The following is an 18724-nucleotide window of genomic DNA, read 5'->3' as shown; positions in this document are numbered from 1 at the left end:
TAGTCGTTTTGAAAAAAGTAAATAAATATAAAATCCACGTGAAAATAAATTAATTTTTTAACAGTAGATCTCAATCTTTTTCAAAGCGACTGCAGGACGTTTACGCATTCAACGACTGTATGTAACATTATTCTAAATTGAACTCCTCTCTTTTCTCTCCATCCTCCCCAACCATGCCTCTCAGTCAAAATCTCTCTCCCTCACACGTACATACATGCAGACCAATGTTAAAGGAGAGGAGAAAAGCAGATTGTGATTGAGAAAAAGGGAAGCTGCTTGTGGATTCTGCAGTCAGTTTTCCGGATGAAAATATTATTTCCTAAGGCGGAAGCAACCAGAGCCATAAGCAAAGAAATAACAAAGAATACATATTAAAACTCAAATACACGCAACTCAATCATCCCTTCCTTTCTTTTTGGAGAATACCAAGCTACAACTTTCCCCGACGCTAGAACCCTCAATGAATAGCATAAGCTGAATATGAAATCCTCCACATGCGGGCCACGTCTCGCGGGCGAAGAACCTAGCGAAACACTAGAATCTACTCGACAGACAATTGGCCCATAAACCTGCAAAGGCAAGGTAGTATCAGTAAGAATTATCTGATTGACTTCAATCTGTGCAACCATTTATAAATAACTTAAATGCACTGGCTTCAAGCTGAGCCACCTATCGAGAATTAGTAGTAGTAATCTGCTAAAGTAGTACAAGTTCTCTTAAATCGCTGTATGAGACAAAAGTTTACCACCCGTGGTCTCATTCATACAACTCCCTCAACCAACAAGGAAAAACACAATGCACAACTTAGGCCTTGTTTGTTTTCCAAAAACATCTCATCTCATCTCATCTCATCTCACCTCATCATTACAACTTTCCCAAATCTCCACACAAAATAAAATAAACAATTCAACTTTTTCAAATCCCAAAACAACAATAATATTAAAAAATATATTTTAACAATATTTTATTCAACTTTTTAACTTTAATCTCAACTCATCTCATCTCATCTCTGAAAACAAACGGGCCCTAGTCTCCCTAACTATTACTCAATTTAAAGGAAAAAAAAACTCTTAGGAAACAATATTTTCCTGGCAATCCAGACCATCCAATGGGGGCATAGCCTAATTTTCTAGATTTTCCATTTACATATTTGGGCCTAATAAAACACAAAAAGATTTAAGGTCTCCGCCTAGTGGTACTTTCCCCTTTGAAAAGGTGGAGGCCGTGTGTGTAACCCTTAGAGATGGGAGATTGTGAGGTTCAGAGTTGTTGGCATACCTGCTGTTGGAGGATCAAATTGAACCTAGGGGAAGAGGCAGGATTTTCTGCTCTATTAACAGAAGACCTCTTCAGGCCATTGAGAACACTTGTGGCAAAAGCTGATGCTGAACAAATATCCAAGCGAGCATCTATCCTGGTCAGGTCACGGTATAGATTTCTGAAATTGCCATGCTGGTAAGTATAGCATAGTGAACCAAATAAATCAGCACTCAGTGGACTTCTCTTCCTAGCATTCACAGAAATGTTCTCATCTCCCTTTGATGCAACAGCCACTGAGCTCTCCCTACCCCCAAACCAGGCCGCACAGGTGCCACCTAAGATGTATCATCAATTGTAGATAGAAAACAAATGATTACATAGAAGTCTTCTATACTAACAGGAAAAAAGGAAAAGGAATAGTAACCGAGTATAAAAGGTGCAACAACGGGAAATTTAATAACCAATGGCTTACTGCCATAAAAATCTCATTAACTTGAATCCGAGGACAGTTTTCATTATTTGTTTGTATCTCTCGCTAGTGCTGAGTAGAACTTGGGCATTTTCTGTGTATACTTCCAGTGTAATTGGGCTATTGCCTATTCCTATCAATAAAGTTTTACTTTTAATTATAAAAAAAAAAAAATCTCATTAACGTGAAGCTGTCCAGTTAGTCCAGAAGGCCTTCAAAACCACTGGAAAGGGGCCAGGCTCAGTATGTGGGGTTTGAAGCCACTTGATGGTGGTCTCTTGTAGGGATTAGTGGAGAGATAAGCTACCAATAGTTAAAACATTACCCAAGTCCTCAATAGATCAGAACGACTAGTTCTATGAAAAACATATTACAAGTTATGGGTAGTAAATTCATTGTAACTTGAGAAAGAGAGACACAACGACTAGTCCTATGAAAAACATATTACAAGTTACGGGTAGTAAATTCATTGTAACTTGAGAAACGGAGACACACTTACCTATATAGGAGAACTAAATTACCTGGTATAATTATAAAAACAAAAAAACAAAAATTACCTGGTAGTTCCTACATTTCTCATGTCGGGATAGAATGGGGGCAGGCTATCTTCTGTTTATGACAATTCCATAGCAATCAACTTGGTAATTCTTTCTCATGTATAATGTTTAATAAGAAACTTCTTTCTCATGTATTATGTTCACTAAGAAACTTTCATAGAAAAAAAAAAAGATCACAAAAAATGAAACAGAAAAGATAAATGGTATAGCATTGAAAAGATAAAAAGCGGGACTTGATTTATCTCAAAAGAAATGTAAAATCAGATATAGCTTTATCACGACCCGAAAAAACAGAAACATCTTAGGGAAAAATTACCTATAATTCCAGAGAGAGCTGAAAATGGTTCTCTGAGACGCACATCATATGAAGGTCGCACAACCGTGCCCTGCTCTGTTTCCACCAAGACATCTTCCTCTTCTTCCTTTCTCCAAAAGTCGTGGCTCTGCTCATAAGAAAATGCAGCCTTGGCACATAATCCAGGCATTAAGGTCAAAGGTGCCTCACCATTTGTGGCATTAAGTGCCTGAGGATGACCGCTATTTTTGTGTAAACCAAAGCGGTAACGGAATCCAGAATCAGAAACGAGTGATGAAAGGTCTAATGATATTGACTCAGGTACTTCCCAATATTGTCCTTTGTGGTCCCTGAACAACTCAGGCCATGCAGCCTCCAATGTAACATCATGAAGAGGAAGCTGCAAAATGCAAATAAAGTGTTTAGAAACATTGCTCATTTGGTTATCCACATAACTAGAACCACAAAACAGTTGAGACATGAAAGGGTTAAAGTTCTGGGCTTATTCTTCACCAGCAGGACCTTTTATGTAGTCATTATGCAGATCAATATTTTCGAGGAATCATGGACATAATATTAGATATTTACAGAGAAATTGTGAATCAAGATGTTCAAAAAATCACTGTGTACAGATAATCATTTTCAGGTGGAAGATACAGATTATCAGTGGCAAGGTACAGGTACAACATAGAAACTAGCCAAGAGCAAAGAACAAAAATGCAATCAGCACAACAGTCTGTAAAAGAAAGAATATAGCTAACTGGGATGATGATAATATAAACGAAAACATAAATGATTCTCAGTTCTTTCCAATAATTAAGATATAAATATAAAAATATGGCTGCTTTACGTGCCTGGTCATATAGCATCAATTTGTGTCGGCGTCCTTTTTTCTCCCCATGTGCTTCTGTGGACAACAGTACAGATGCTGAGGGAGTCAAAGAAAACTGTGACCATAATCCCAGCGAAAAGGGTGATTTGTCAATGAAATGCTTTGCCACATCTTGGAAGAATCCAGGGAACTCCAAATCATCAAAACTAGACAATCTAGACAATTCATCTTTAATAGAAGAAATTAATTTCTTTGGACGGAACTGCCCAACTAATCCAAGCCACCTGTACTCACATGTTATGTAAGGTACCTATTAGTGTGTGAGAAATTTAGGAATTCACTGAGGGATGAGGACATCATTCCTCAACAATATTGATAGATAATAATTTTTAACAAATTCGAATTCTCATTTCCAACTCATCCCTTTCTTTTTAGAAGAAATGCTCTGAGCAACAAAAATCTAAGTTCCAAAATTTCAAGCATTTATGAAAAAATTTCTAAACCCCACAGGTAATTGTGTCCAAGTTGAACATAAACAATTATGAGGTGAGAATAATGAGTTAAAAGAAGTGGAAAATAAAAGACAAGATCATGAAACAATTCAATCATTATCAAAGTCCACATAAATTCAGGCATCAGAATATTAGAGTAACTAAGACAATTAATTATGCTGAACTAGACGATTACAATCGACTAGAAGCATTCGTTAGTGAATTTTTTTTTTTTTTCCAACTTTATTGGGAACAGAATTACTCAAGTAACATCAATGAGGGAATTAAGTCACAAGGGAGACCAGAAAACCAAATAGACTGCAGAATGAGAAAGTAATTGAAAACTTACCGCTACTGAAAGAGGGCAAATAACACATTAAACCCCACCCTCCACTCATCTTCCAGCCAACAACTAACTACGATTAATAAATATTGCTGAAGTGTATAGAAATACTTGGGCTATATATATATATATATATACATATATATTTTTGATTGGCAACGGGTGTCTAGGAATGACGTTCCGACTAATCCGAGGGGCACATAGGCCCTCGGCAAGGAATTTCCTGCAAGTGCACCTCGGGTAATTCAAAGAAATTATCCCCCAGTTCGATGACCCCTAGAGATTGTTTGCACACAAAGGGATTTGAACCTTAGGCCTGGGGGGAGCATACACCCAAGCCCAAGGCCTTTACCACTTGAAATATGGGACTCATGGAATATATATATTTTTTAATAAGACTCATGGAATACATTATACATCTTCGAAATAAACAGACATATCGGAAGAAATGATGGTGAGTTTAATAGGGGGAGATAACAAGATTACAATGTGTAAGCTTGCTTGGGCAGCTACCACCTACAAGATTAACTTAGATAGAAACGTTAAGACTGAAAATGGAAAAGTTAAAAGTAAACGCGGATTGATGCAAGCAGCAATAAGATTTGAAAGATGAAAAACTCAAATCAACATAGAATATTCCATATCTATAGGATGCTTATCGAGGAAATTCCAGATAACAATAGAATTTTATCTTGTGTCTTTTTCACTCTTTTTTTCGGGTGTTTAAACTTTAATACCCCTTACATTGCCCACATCTTCCCAGAAACCAAACAAAGCACAAGGAAAGAGAATAAAACCCAACAAAGAAGAGGTTCGTCACCACTTTAACTTACCACCTAGGAGTTTCCGGCTTGAGCAACATAGTCTGAAGCGAAAACGAGCCCAACTCCTTGAGAGCAGCAGGGCCATAGGAGGGAATAATCCCCAAAGGAAAACCATTTCCAAGCAGGGAGAGCTGCTGAGTACGGAGTGCTCGGCTGCCTCGAGCCCCGTCCAGCGGGAACGTCTGGCCAGGAACGGCCCGGGCCGTGCCCTCCAGGGTTTGTGGGGAGGACACGCTCTGGTCCCAGAAGGAGGAGTCCATTGCCGACCTTAGGCTCGCCATTGCAGCCACTCGCAGCTGAGACTTGAGCGAGTAAACCGTTTGTAAGATTGTTCGTTTGGTCGGTAAGAACTGTAAGGGTTTGGGAGGGGTTTTTGATGTTGTGTTTTCCTTATCTGCGTTGTTTTGCATTTTTTTTTTTTTTTTGAAAGTAAACAAATGGGCTTTGTATTATCTGTGGAGCCCTTTTTGTTTGTTTTGTGGGCTTTGTGCTTTCGTAGGTGGGCCGTGTTTGAGGTTTATCTTTTTCGGCTTTTTGCTGATCTGGTGGTATTTTGGAACTTTGATGAAAGAAAATGATGATTTCGAAAAATATTCTAAAAAATAATAATATAAAATAACATCCACCTAATACTATCTACGTTATAATTATTAATTGATTAAGAATAAAATTATGAATATTTTTTTAATAATAGAGTTAAAATTATAGAGACATAATTCTCGAATGTTCTTTATATGAAAAAGATAAATATCACCAGACTGTAAGATCATTAACATTTTACCATACTGTAATATCATGTAGATGGTGTGTAGTTTAAAAACATTCAAATAAAATGATTCTTTGAACAAAATTTAATTAAATATTTATTTATAATATGTTTCCTCCTTCAAAATGAAATGCAATTTTCAAAGTAAAAATTAAAGGCTGAAAAACTGCATGTAGAAACGTGTTAGATGGGTGAAACCTATTGAGATCTTGTTGTATCATGTGATGTATGTTTTGGATAAATTAGTATGGGAAATGAGATAAGGAATTTGATAGTTGCGTGCAAAAATGTTGGTAACTAAATATAGGAAATTAAATTAGGAATTTGAGAGTTGCAAAAGATAGACTTTGTAATCCCAAAAGAGACAAAGAAATACATGAAGAAAGTTAAAGTGCATATGCACAGTTCTTTGTAAAGATGAAGAAACTCAGCATGTCCAAAGATGAAGAGAGTCACGAGCCACCTTGAATTGTATTTTCCGAACGAGTAATGCTAGGGTACGAGCGTAAAATAAACAAGTTTCATACAAATTCTTTGTAAGAAAATCATGGGTTTCATTAATAAAAAATATTTATTTTTTTAGTTAATTACATTTTGCCTACTCGAACTTTCACTCAATTCACAATATGCTTTCGAAACTAATAATTACATCAAAGTGGACGCTCGAACTTTCAAAACTTCCAAATCCTCCATTCCGTCTACCAGCAGCATTAAATCTAACTAAAATTCACTACACGTACTGTTTATGTGCATAACATTCACTGTAAAAATATAATTTTCATCTAATTTATTATTATTGACCATATAAAATATAAAATAATATATACTATCAATTAATAATAAATCATAAATCATTAAATAATTTTTTTATTAATTTATATATGGTTAATAAATATCAAATAATTTCATTGTGTACATAGATTATTCATACTTGCTTGCAACTTAGGTATAAAATAATTTTATATATGATTAATGATTTATTATTAATTGATAGCATATATTATTTTATATTTTACATGGTTAATGATAATAAATTAGATAAAAATTAATATTTATAGTGAATTTCAGTTAGATTTAATGCTGTTGGTAGACGAAAGAGGATGATTAGAAAGTTTTGAAAGTTCAAGGATCCACTTTGATACAATTATTAGTTTCAGAGATACATTATGAATTGAGTAAATTTCGAGAGAGCAAAATGTAATTAACTTTTATTTTTTTGCATTTTTTTTAGATGAGGTCTACTTTTTTTTTTTTTTTTTAAATTTTTATAACCAAACATTCATTCATTCATAAAACCTCAAAACATATTGTTTTTATCAATCCAGAGAGAACGATCAACAAAAGTAGGAACATGCCCCCATCACAGAAATATTATCAACATTCCAACTATAACGAGCTAATCTATGAGTTACCTCATTCCCCATATGATGCACATGTTAGATTTCAATCCCTTGAAAATGTTGTAGCAAGCTCTTTGCTTCTTTTTTTTTTATAAGAAAGAAATTCACTTCCATCCGACTCAGTTTCAAAGCTGATCTCTGATCTCTTTCTTCAATAATGTACATACATCACGCAGTTCCACTTCCATTTTAGTGCATGGTTTAACGTGTTTCATTTAATTTAATTTGAAGCCAGTTTTGAACAATTAATTTCCTTTAAAAAAACTTTTTTTAAAAGAAAACTTTAATTAATTATTAATTTGTTTCCTCAAATACAATTTTCAAAGTACCAATTAATAATTAAAGGCTGAAAAACATGTAGAAACGTGTTAGAAGGGCAAAACCTATTGTGTTGTATGATCATGTGATGTATTTTTTGGATAATTAAATAATTAATAATTATCCAAAAACTTTAGGAATTTGAGATCGAGTTGCGTCCAAAAATGTTCGTAACTAATTAAATATGGGGAATTTGAGAGTTGCGTGTAAAAGACTTTGTAATCCCAAAAGAGACGACGAAAGAAATACATGATGATGATTCAGTTGTATATCATGTGCAGTGCATTATTATAATAAGGTTCCCAAACATGTATTAAATCATGATGAGTTATTCTATTCTCAAGTCGATGTGCAGAACACGTTATCCACATCATTTAAACGATCTAAATTTTAGAATTTCTGATCTTTCAAATTAAATTATGTCACGTAAACACTTTATTAAAAATATTATATATCCACACAAATTCCCTAAGCTGGTTTATGTATACGCAACGCCGTGTAATTTCAATACATGCATGGACAACATAGAAGAAATTAAAAAAAAAATCTAAATTTTAAGCCAATCTAAGGATTTTTTTAAATCTAAAAGATTGAGATCTTATAAGATTTAACTTCATGCGTCTCTCTATCGTCAATCTCTATTCATTTGAAACTCTCAAATTGGAGCAAGAATTTAAAAGAGCATCTTATCGATGCAGTATTGACCATGATATATAATACTTGTCTTTTAAGGCATTGATTCAATCACTTGGATAAGGATATTGACGATGATATACATATATACATATATATAGTAAAAATTTAATTGTAAGCGATTTTGCGTACTAATACGCACATCCATTTAATATGATTGGTCAGAAAGTAGATTTTATTGAAAACAATGCTAATTGAATTTAGAATATGAATGCAACAACATTAATACGCAAATTAGTACGTAAACTTATTTGTACATAGCAAAACGCATATATATATATATATATACACATACACACACCATATCTTCACATGATTTACATAGCTAGAATTATTCTTCAAACAAAAATGAGGCTTCCCTTGTTTTACCTCTCCCTCCCTATTTGGTTCTTCCTCGTGTTCTCCATCTTCCATGCCATAAATGCCAATAATCTCATCCCAGAAACCTGCAAAAAATGCGCGCAGCAGGACCCAAACCTAATCTACAACTTCTGCGTGACCTCTCTGCAAGCAGCCCCAGAAAGCTACAGTGCTTCCGATATTCGTGAACTTGGAAAGATCTCGATCAACTTAATCAACCTCAACGTTACAAACACGACGCGCCGCGTCAAGAAGCTCCTGGAGTGCAAAAAATTGGACCCTTATGTTAAGGCATGCTTGAATGACTGCTATAATCTGTATTCCAATGCTGGTACTGCGACCAAACAAGCCATGAAAGACTACAAGAACAAACACTACAAAGATGCTAACATCGAAGTGAGTTCGATCATCGATGCCTCTACAACCTGTGAAGACGGTTTCAAGGAGAAGAAAGGTGTGGTTTCGCCTTTAACAAAGATAAACAACGATACGTTTCAGTTGTCTGCTATTGCGCTTTCGATTATCGGTATGCTAAGTTGATTATCACGCACCTCGATCGGAAACTAAGGTCTAGCTGGTAATTAATTGTCTGATCATGATCTTTGGTTCTTATTTTTTTTATAACTTCTTCCTGAATCATAATTCTAATTAGCAGCTTAATTAATATATATGGACAATATTATTGTTGGGGTCGCATATGTTGTTCTCGTATTGATTCATGAGTTGATCATGTCGGCAGATATTGTCTTCATGTTGATTGTATTTTGAAAGTTTCTTTTGGTATATAAAAATAAATTGACAGGATAAATTGATGTTTTGTTTTGATGCAAATTAACTTCTAGCTAGATTTCCCTCTCTTTCCTTTTGGATTTTTTGTCATTATTCCTACCAAGGAAAACGAGATTATTATTATTATTTTTTTTATTCTTGGGGGTTCTGTTAATTAACTCAGATGTATGTAATATGTGGTCAAAGATGCCATGAAAATTTCTGCTAAAAAAATTTGATGATCTGTTGATTGAAATGAACATGGTATATGTCTGCATCACAACCTAATATGATTGATTCTAGCTTTGTACTTGTATTCAAATCCAATTACTAGGGTTAATTAAGACCGTGGTGCATGGTGTCAAGCAGCACATGATGAGTTCTTTCGTCTTCATCATCAATGAATTGCCATGATATCGAGCAGGAAATTATGGCAGTTGATGTTAGGTTTTAATTACTCTTGCTTTGTTTTATTTGTTTCATGGCAACAAGTTTATAATTATAAGCTGTCAAGTGGTATGGTATTATGAAGTAACTTCAACCAAAGTTTTGAATACCGTTTTAGTTAAGACATTGAAATGAAATATTTTGATACCGATACCGTTTCAGGATAGTCTATATATAATAAATTAATTATATATATAAATTATATTTTAAAATAACATCAATGCAAATCTTAAAAAATTAAAACACATATTTATAAAACTCAATAATACTTCTAAGTTCTCAATTCAAATACTATTTAAAAAAATAATTACTCATGATCTTTATCACGAAAAGGAAAGTAGGGATTTGATTTTTAGTTCTTGAGAAAAAAAGATAAAAAAAAAAATTAAGAAAATAGTTTTTAGATATGAGAATTAGAGTGAAAATTATGAAAAAGTCATAATTTTTACATTAATTACAAAAAAAATAATTTCGGCCGGTACACCGAAAACCAGCCAGTATTGATCGAAATGCACTGATACGGCCGGTATTTGATACGGTACGAAACGAATACCTCTATTGTACCGGTCACTACTTCAATATGGTAAATACTGGCCGTACGGTTGGTACAGTATGAAATTCAAAACTTGACTTCAACATTACCCTTTTTATTTTTTTTAAATCAACTCCAACATTACTTGAACAATGCTAATATTCATCCAAAGTTTTATCAGTCTAAGTTACTTGCTGATGCCGTACATTTTAAGTACATGCCATATAGGGGATGTGTATGGAATGATGAAATCTAAAATAAACAACATATATGTGTGCGCGCGTTCATGATTATGAAACATGAAATAATTACGTGTTACCAGGGAATAACGTTAATTTGAAGTCCATTGCCAACATAACAATCATATGTTGGAGTAAAGTCTAATCTTATAATTAATGGATTGCATGCCTATCTACTGCACAGGTTAGATTAAGAAGAGATTACAAAAAAGATTATATAAACTTAAAAATAAGAAAGAAATTCACTAGCTATCAATCTCACCATCTGATTCAGTTTCAAAGGTCTCTCTCTTTCTTCGATGTACATACTTCGTGCGTTTCCATTTTATAAGGAGAACTGTTGGAGAGAAATGCGGTCACGAGGAAAGGCTTGGTTGAGTACTTGCATCATGATCTGTGAGGGATGTATGTGAAAATGATGATGCAAATTGAGGGAAAGGAAAAAAAAAAAAAAATCATATCATTGTGAGAAACAGAATTCCCTGCAACCAACAAGAAAAGAAAATAAGGGGAAAAAATTTCTTCAAAATATCAACCTCTCTTCTATCTGCAGATCAAACACATTTTGGGAAAACAATAATTAGCAAAGTTGGTGTTGTTTGGAGTTACTTTAAAGGAATAGTTAGTCGTGATTGATGCTTTCTCTTTGCTTATTGGGCTTGAATGCTACATATTGTAATAGCCATCTAAAATGTGCTGTGATTTATTCTATAAAATATAAGAAAGATGATAGATTATGACAAGTTTGGCAGTCAGATCTTCTACTTCTAGATGCTGATATTTCTTAGAGTTTCGGGTCTAAAATGGAGAAAAAGATGGACAAATCAAAATATAGAAAAATTCTACTTTTCATCCCCACTCATCACACACCACACTTTTTTATTTTTTTCTCTTACTAAATATATGGTGTATAGATGATAAGTAGAAGAATTCAATTAGTTTAAGAAAAATAAAATCCAATTTAAAAAAAAAAATGTGGTGTGTAGGAATGATGAGCAGCAAAACTAAAAAATATAACAGTGTACGAAGGAAGACAGATGCTTAGGCAAACAGATCCATTCCGATGTTTTCTGGAACCAAAAGAAACTGTTACTGTTTAAAGAAGAAGCATCGCAAGCCAACTTCTGGAAAGGCTACTCTTCTTTAAACAGATTTCAAATTATTTTCCACCACAAATTTGAAGATCACTCTACAAACATCCAACGAGTAGACAAAAAAGAAGAAGAAGGGATGAGCAGATTACTGTTCTACATGTAATTCAATGAGAAAAATGAGCTTGGGCAGATTATATTAAGTTAACCAGCCAATGGATGGTTGTGGATGTATTCAATTGCAAGATTACAGGACTCAATTTTATTGGCTTCCTTATCCGGAATCTCCAGCTTGAACTCCTCTTCAAGAGCCATTACGATCTCCACATTGTCCAAGCTATCCAAGCCCAAATCATTCTGGAAATGGACATCAGCATTCACCTACAGATGAGCCAAAATTGTAATCCCAGTAGTATATTTTTTATGATATTGTGACCAGTTACCTACAACTCGGATTAGATAGAAGGGCACCAACTGACAATTAAAAATTAAATTACATAAGTTTCTTAAGAAAATAATGCACTGAAAGTAATCGGCCACAGAACGCTGAAGAACTTCTTTAATATCTAATTGGCAACTACCTATCAAGCGGTTTAGTATAGAGGCTTTACCCCTCTACTTTTTTCTAGACAATGGGAGGCTGTTCGGAGATAATAAGATCAAAAAAACATAATAGCCAGTAACCAAATAGCAAAAGTGAGAATTCATTAATATGCTCATATATAGTTTATATTAGGTAACATATAGTTGTCCAGGCAACAACTTTAGCTCCTCTACATAACTAGTCTGTAAACATAGTTTTTTTTTTTATAAGTAATAAGTTATTTTATTGATATGAAAGAGGCATAGCCCAGGTACACTAGAAGTATACATGTGAATACACCGGTTTAGGAACTGTAAACATAGTTAGAAGCAAAATGTTTTATGTGATGAGATGAATTAATGCTTCAATCAAGGAATGAAGCAGAATCCCAAACAAGAGGGGGAAATGTAACCTATAAAGAGGTCTTGTCAAATTACTTAAGAGGAAAAGTAGTATTATGTTCAATGAAGCCAAGAAACTGAGAAGAATGATGTCCAGTTTGGGATTCGTTCTATTAACGCATGGAATTCCCTTGCCCTTCTATAAGTAGTCGCAAAATAATTTTCAATGAGAATGAGGAAAAAAAATAGATAAACACTGGTGTAAGTGTAACAACAATCCAAAATAAATAAAAAGGCAACCCATGAACCTATTTTCCATCCAATCCCAGGTGAGGGGAAGTGTAAAAATCCATTAAATTAGAGCATCCAAAAGCAAGCCATATAATGCACCAAACAATGACTTTGAGCTGAGCATTCATAATTCATGCTTCCAAAGATTCATGCGTGTCTGTATGTCATATTCCTTAAAGAAGGCAATGAATAATATACATCACGCATAGGAACAACGCTCCAAAACGGGCAAGAAATAGATTAAAATAAAAAAAAATGGCATAAACCAATGAATCTGTAAGTTGTGACGTATCTACCTTTTGGTTACACATTAGATATGGCCCAATTGGAGAGAAACCAAGCAATGATAAAAAAACAACATGTGAACTCTCTCCAATATAAGGCTTTTTAGAGGTGCAAAAGTCATTCTTAATGAAGTAACTTCTCCACAAAGAAAATCAGAATTTTACTGGAATTGTCTAAATACTGCACTACAATAATATCATAAGTCAGAAAAGTATCCACTTGATCGTTTACTTCAAACCTTACAATTTTCAATTTTTTCCTACTTTTACTTGTAATATGGCGCAAACCACAAGATTTTAATTATTTACAATCAGAAAATGAAACCCACATCAAATATAATAGCAAAGGAAATTTCAACTAGGTCTTGAATGGTTTTTACTTGGCACATCAAGATTTTGGAAAACAAAAATTAGCTGAACAATCAAAATGTTTTTACATTTGGAAGAAGATCCTAGACAGATCAACATTCTCAATGCAATCAAACAAAACAACGCCATTTACTTATGTTTGGTCGCTAGAACAGAGGAAAATACAAAGAAAATAAAGTTTTTGCTATAATATCTGCAAAATCCACCACAACAAAACCATAACTGTTGTTCTAGCCTCAGTCAAGCAGCAAAATTTTACTTCCACTTACATTCACCACATTCTCTGGGCAACAAAACGGATATTTGCCCACGAAAAAAATAAATCGATAAGCAAACAAATAAAACTTAATCGAGGGAGATTAACGATTAATCAACGCAACCGAGCTAAAAAAATCATGAATGGCGGTAGCACATCAAGCTCGATTTTTTTTCTCACTGGTCACATATTCGAGGGAACTAAACAAACATTTTCCAAGAAAAAACGGAAAATAAGAGGGAATCGGAGAGCACATGAGAGGCACACCGACAGACCTTGGAGGGATCGACTTTGGGGAAGCTCTTGACGACGGAGAGGACTCTGTCGATGACCTCGTCCTTGGTCAGATGATCGTCGCCGTGGGATGACAGGAACCGGAGGGAACCACCGTACAGAGCCCGTGGCTGCAGTTTCGATCCTGTTATGATTAGGGTTTGAACCGGGACTCGGACGTGACGAAGCATGGCTGCCCTCAACGCCATCTCTCTCTCTCTCACTCCGACTCTCACGGAAGAGAAACAAAATAGTAAAAAGAGAACAGAAGCACAGGAGCACGTGATCTGCACGTGATCGTCAAATTCTCTCTCCTTAATAAGTGTGACCCATGATTAAGTAATAAATCATAAATATAATTAGGAAGTGCGAACACTACAAATGGCACTCCGGCGAATTTCCCGATAAGTCAGCGGCCGAGATATCGACGTCGATTCCGATCCGAACAAATGGCTCCGGTATCGGCTCTAGCCAAATACAAGCTCGTGTTCTTGGGTGACCAGTCGGTTGGTAAAACCAGCATCATCACCCGTTTCATGTACGACAAGTTCGACAACACTTATCAGGTTGAAGTTTTCTAAACCCGAAAATAAACACCTCAATTTGCTGATCTTGTTAGGGATCGGAGGTTTGGAAAAATTTTGCTTAAGTGGTTGGATCTTATTCGCTCAGTTTGATCCTTACGTTAATGGTGCCGGAGTTTTTGTCTTCGAATTCACTTTAGATTTGTGATGTGAAACTTTTATGTTATATTTGATCTGGGTATTTGGTGAATTTTTACTAAGAGACAATTTTTGTTGTTGTTATATTCTCGTTATTCTATTGATTCTTTTGATGAATTGAGCGACTGGATGAACTGGGTTTGAATCATAACTTGTACCTGAGTTTGCTGCTACATTAATAGTTTTAAACTATTAGCAAACTTTTCTTGCAGTTTTCAGTTTGCTATACACTTAGTACGTGCCAAACATCACTCTCTCACTCTCTCTCTCTCTCTCTCTCCGCGTGTGATTTTGCATTATAATGTATGCTGTTGGTTCCTTTTCATTCCCATCTAGAAATATTTTGGTATTTTTTCATCAGTTAAGACCTTTTTTTCTGTCTTAGCTTATATGTGTCATTTACTGATGACCAGGCCACAATTGGTATCGATTTTCTCTCAAAGACTATGTACCTTGAAGATCGAACAGTTCGGTTGCAGCTCTGGTGAGATTCTAGTCATGATTGACTGTTTAGACCAGTATAGTAGTCTTAAAAAATTATTTTCATTTCTGTTTTCCATCAGCTTCCATGATGATTAGTATATTAAGGGGGTGTAAGGTCTTGTGTATATCTGTCATGATGGCGATGAATATGTGTGCATATTTGTAGTTTTTGTTCTTGCTGTTCTCGTGCTTAGGACTTGGGACAATTCTATGTTACTTTTGTATATTTATTACAAGGTTTAAAGATAAATGTTTTATATATCTCCCATAATACAGTACATTTATGCCCTCCGGAAATGTTTTATTTGATGATAATTCATTTCCATGTTTGAAACACCAAATCTTGAAATGTACGACAGGGATACTGCTGGACAGGAAAGGTTCAGGAGTCTCATTCCAAGCTATATCAGGGATTCCTCTGTTGCAGTCATCGTCTACGATGTTGCAAGTGCGATCTTTACCTATTCTTTTGGCTGTGGAAACATTTTTTTTTCTTCTATTCATTTTTATATCCATATCCATGTTCTGTTCATGGATCCAGAAAAGCAATATAAGTTACTCGCTGCATCTTAAACAAATGCAATTACTGAGCTTGTACGATGTCAAACTAACCTAAAATGTATTGAGTCGGGGTTGCTTATTCAGAAACTTAATGATTTTGCACCTTATGTATTTAAATTGATTGTTGGGTTTATATGATTAATAAATAAAGCTGTGATAAAAAAATGTTTAATAAAGCTGCTAACGATTTTAGTATGCATCTCGTTCTTAGGTAGAGAGTCCTTCTTAAACAGTTCCAAATGGATTGAAGAGGTTCGCACAGAGCGAGGCGAAGATGTAATCGTTGTACTTGTTGGCAACAAAACTGATCTTGTGGAGAAGAGGTAATGATTTACTACTTTGGCCGTGGGATGTTATGGGTGAAGTTAATTGCCAAATCAGTTACTACTTTGCCTAGGCTGTGGGTATTGCCATTTTTATTCAGAAATGGAGATGGAGCATATTTTTTTGTTTTGGCATACATGAAGCCGAGGAGAGCACTTACTGCTCAAAGTTTCCCAATGGATCTTTTTTCAATGTTAATTATGCTAGTTTCTTTGGGAATCTTTTATGCTTATAATATGAGCATCATGTGAAGGACAGGCAAGTTTCTACAGAGGAAGCAGAAGCAAAAGCTCATGACCTCAACGTTTTGTTCATTGAAACAAGTGCCAAGGCTGGTTTCAATATAAAGGTAACTGTTTGTTCTATCTTATTGCAGGCTGTTTATACAAGTATCATTGGGTTGATGCTGGCATGTAAATGCATATGATAATGGTTTGGCATGCTCTGAATACTCCTGACTTTATATTTGCCAATGAAATGGGTTTTAAGTGAATTGTGCTAACATCTCATTGTCAAAGTTCATGAAATTTTGCTCTCTTAAGAGGGTTAAATTCATTTTATGGATCTTTTTGACTTGATCAGAAGAGTATTCTAGATGACAATAATCTAATCAGCACAACAATGGCATGATCATTTCTTTTCCGTGAGAGAGAGAGAGAGAGAGAGAGAGAGATAAACAAATCATATCATTTTAGCTACTGGTTGTTTTATGTATTTCTAAAAATACTTTTGTGTCCTACCTATTGAGTTTTGGGCTGTGCTGCGCATCAGCCGCACACCGCAGCACACCGCCCATTTTTTTTTTTTTTTTCTTCACTCAATGCACTAGGTGTGCGCCGGCTTCCACAAACAGTAGGCTTACATTTATATTTTCTCTTGAGTTTTCCTCGTCAATCCATTGTCAGGCGCTGTTCCGTAAGATTGCAGCAGCCTTACCAGGAATGGAAACACTTTCTTCAGCAAAGCAAGAAGACATGGTTGATGTCAATCTCAAGTCTAGCAATGCATCTGCGAGTCAGTCACAACCACAGTCAGGAGGATGTGCCTGTTGATACCCGGCATGGAACTATGCTTGCTCCAACTTCATTGTCCCCATTTCCTCACTGGTTTTTCTCATCATATCAATAGTCTGCAAAGTTTCTGTCCCTTTCTTGTAGCCTTTTTGGGTGTTTCAATTGTTAAGTGATGTAGGATCGGCTTGGCTAAGTTTTTTTCATAAAGTTGGAAGAACCTTCAATTGAGATACTTCTATGCACCGCACAGCAGCACAAGTGTTATTTAAATGGACCTTGAACCTCACCAAAATACACACACATATATATAGGAAAATATATTTTTACAATTTTACTTACATATAACTATACGTGCTCTTATAAATCAAATATATATATATATACACGTGCTGATGTGGCAGCTAATGAAAATGGTGAAAACTTTAAAATTTGAAATTTGAAATTCAAATTAAAAAAGAAAACACTGATAAAATGGGATTGTCATTGTACAGATGTGGTAGCTAATGAAAATGGTGGAAACTTTAAAATTGGAAATTTGAAATTCAAGTTACAAAAGAAAACACTGATAAAATGAGATTGTCATCGTGCTGATGTGGCAGCTAATGATAAAGGTGAAAACTTTAAAATTTGAAATTTAAAATTCAAATTAAAAAGGAAAACCCTGATAAATGAGAATGCTTGGATAATTTATTTATATAGATTCTTCTCAAATGAAATCACACATAAAAATGACATTTCCATAAATTGACAATGTAATATTTTCATTTTTTATCAAAAGAGACATCTTTTGAAGAATGAGCCTTTGAAGAATGAGTCGGCGACTCATAGGTAGTGGCTTGGTTAAGGGAACCCACCGGAGCGGTAGTGAAAGCGAGTCTTGTCACAGTACATGTAGGGCTACTCAAAATCTTTTTTTTTTCTTTTTTTTTAAGTCAAACAAAGAGTGATGCAGCACTTTTTCTCTATTTCCAGATTCGATAATATCTAAACCAACTCAAGTGAGCTTCTTGTTCGAAGCATTTTACTCGTCCATCAATAAGAAAAGTTGCAACAGCTGCGGATATTGATCTTCCATTATACTCCACTTATTTGTGGTAAATTACACGTGACACTGTCTAATTAACTCCCTTCCTAAGTCTCAGATTCATCATTGAGACCGTGAATAACAAGCAGCTGGTTCGGATAAAACCAAATAACAATAGCAATCGCATTAAATTTTTGTTGCCCAATACCCTCTTAAATCTCTTTGACTTGCTTGGATGAAGAAATGCATGGAATGAAATTAAAAAATAATAATAATAATTTTGAAACGTTCTAATTGTCTTCCTTATTTAAGTTTTGATTAGGATAGAACAAAAAGAAATGATATGAAATTAAACAAATAGCATTTTTAAAAAATATTTTTTTTCCCCTTCGAACTAAGAAGAATGAAAGAGAATGTACAAAGTAATGAAAAATTATCTAAAATATATAGTTTGTTAAAGAATAAATTTATTTTTTATTGACAGACTGACCACAGTGAAGTCAGTAGAAGATCAA

At 34.7% G+C, this 18724-nt stretch overlaps 4 protein-coding genes across 4 annotated transcripts; 2 read left to right on the top strand and 2 right to left on the bottom strand.

The window, feature by feature from the left end:
• Positions 1-227: 227 nt before the first annotated feature.
• Positions 228-5464, bottom strand: LOC108989779 (protein TRIGALACTOSYLDIACYLGLYCEROL 4, chloroplastic). The gene is made up of 5 exons (XM_018963520.2): positions 5081-5464; positions 3436-3697; positions 2603-2981; positions 1279-1595; positions 228-569 (listed from the first exon to the last, which is right to left on the bottom strand). The coding sequence occupies exons 1-5, from the start codon at positions 5350-5352 to the stop codon at positions 372-374; spliced, it is 1428 nt and encodes a 475-aa protein (XP_018819065.1). The 5' UTR covers positions 5353-5464; the 3' UTR covers positions 228-371.
• Positions 5465-8541: 3077 nt separating this feature from the next.
• On the top strand, positions 8542-9412 carry LOC108989771 (putative invertase inhibitor). The gene has a single exon (XM_018963507.2). It carries the CDS (start codon positions 8561-8563, stop codon positions 9146-9148), a length of 588 nt encoding a protein of 195 aa, XP_018819052.2. The 5' UTR covers positions 8542-8560; the 3' UTR covers positions 9149-9412.
• Positions 9413-11630: 2218 nt separating this feature from the next.
• On the bottom strand, positions 11631-14377 carry LOC108989764 (acyl carrier protein 1, mitochondrial-like). The gene is made up of 2 exons (XM_018963496.2): positions 14085-14377; positions 11631-12066 (listed from the first exon to the last, which is right to left on the bottom strand). Exons 1-2 carry the CDS (start codon positions 14289-14291, stop codon positions 11890-11892), a joined length of 384 nt encoding a protein of 127 aa, XP_018819041.1. The 5' UTR covers positions 14292-14377; the 3' UTR covers positions 11631-11889.
• A 54-nt stretch (positions 14378-14431) lies between these two features.
• LOC108989755 (ras-related protein RABH1b) lies at positions 14432-17415 on the top strand. The gene is made up of 6 exons (XM_018963482.2): positions 14432-14648; positions 15218-15288; positions 15647-15735; positions 16060-16171; positions 16431-16521; positions 17078-17415. Exons 1-6 carry the CDS (start codon positions 14532-14534, stop codon positions 17222-17224), a joined length of 627 nt encoding a protein of 208 aa, XP_018819027.1. The 5' UTR covers positions 14432-14531; the 3' UTR covers positions 17225-17415.
• Positions 17416-18724: the final 1309 nt, after the last annotated feature.

This window comes from Juglans regia, chromosome 5, assembly GCF_001411555.2.
Source record: "Juglans regia cultivar Chandler chromosome 5, Walnut 2.0, whole genome shotgun sequence".
In the NCBI taxonomy this organism is placed as follows: Eukaryota; Viridiplantae; Streptophyta; class Magnoliopsida; order Fagales; family Juglandaceae; genus Juglans; species Juglans regia.
The sequence above is the reverse complement of the archived record's forward strand: the minus strand, read 5'-3'. Positions and strand labels throughout refer to the sequence as shown.

Bases quoted from the DNA above. Each gene is read 5' to 3' on its own strand.
- LOC108989779 (XM_018963520.2), bottom strand. From the start codon at position 5,352: ATGGCGAGCCTAAGGTCGGCAATGGACTCCTCCTTCTGGGACCAGAGC. The intron at 2,982-3,435 runs GCACGTAAAGCA...TGCATTTTGCAG, and splicing joins AATTGATGCTATATGACCAG to CTTCCTCTTCATGATGTTAC. The intron at 570-1,278 runs GTATGCCAACAA...TTGCCTTTGCAG, and splicing joins ATTTGATCCTCCAACAGCAG to GTTTATGGGCCAATTGTCTG.
- LOC108989771 (XM_018963507.2), top strand. From the start codon at position 8,561: ATGATTTACATAGCTAGAATTATTCTTCAAACAAAAATGAGGCTTCCC.
- LOC108989764 (XM_018963496.2), bottom strand. From the start codon at position 14,291: ATGGCGTTGAGGGCAGCCATGCTTCGTCACGTCCGAGTCCCGGTTCAA. The intron at 12,067-14,084 runs GTCTGTCGGTGT...GCTCATCTGTAG, and splicing joins CCAAAGTCGATCCCTCCAAG to GTGAATGCTGATGTCCATTT.
- LOC108989755 (XM_018963482.2), top strand. From the start codon at position 14,532: ATGGCTCCGGTATCGGCTCTAGCCAAATACAAGCTCGTGTTCTTGGGT. The intron at 14,649-15,217 runs GTTGAAGTTTTC...ACTGATGACCAG, and splicing joins AGTTCGACAACACTTATCAG to GCCACAATTGGTATCGATTT. The intron at 15,289-15,646 runs GTGAGATTCTAG...AATGTACGACAG, and splicing joins ACAGTTCGGTTGCAGCTCTG to GGATACTGCTGGACAGGAAA.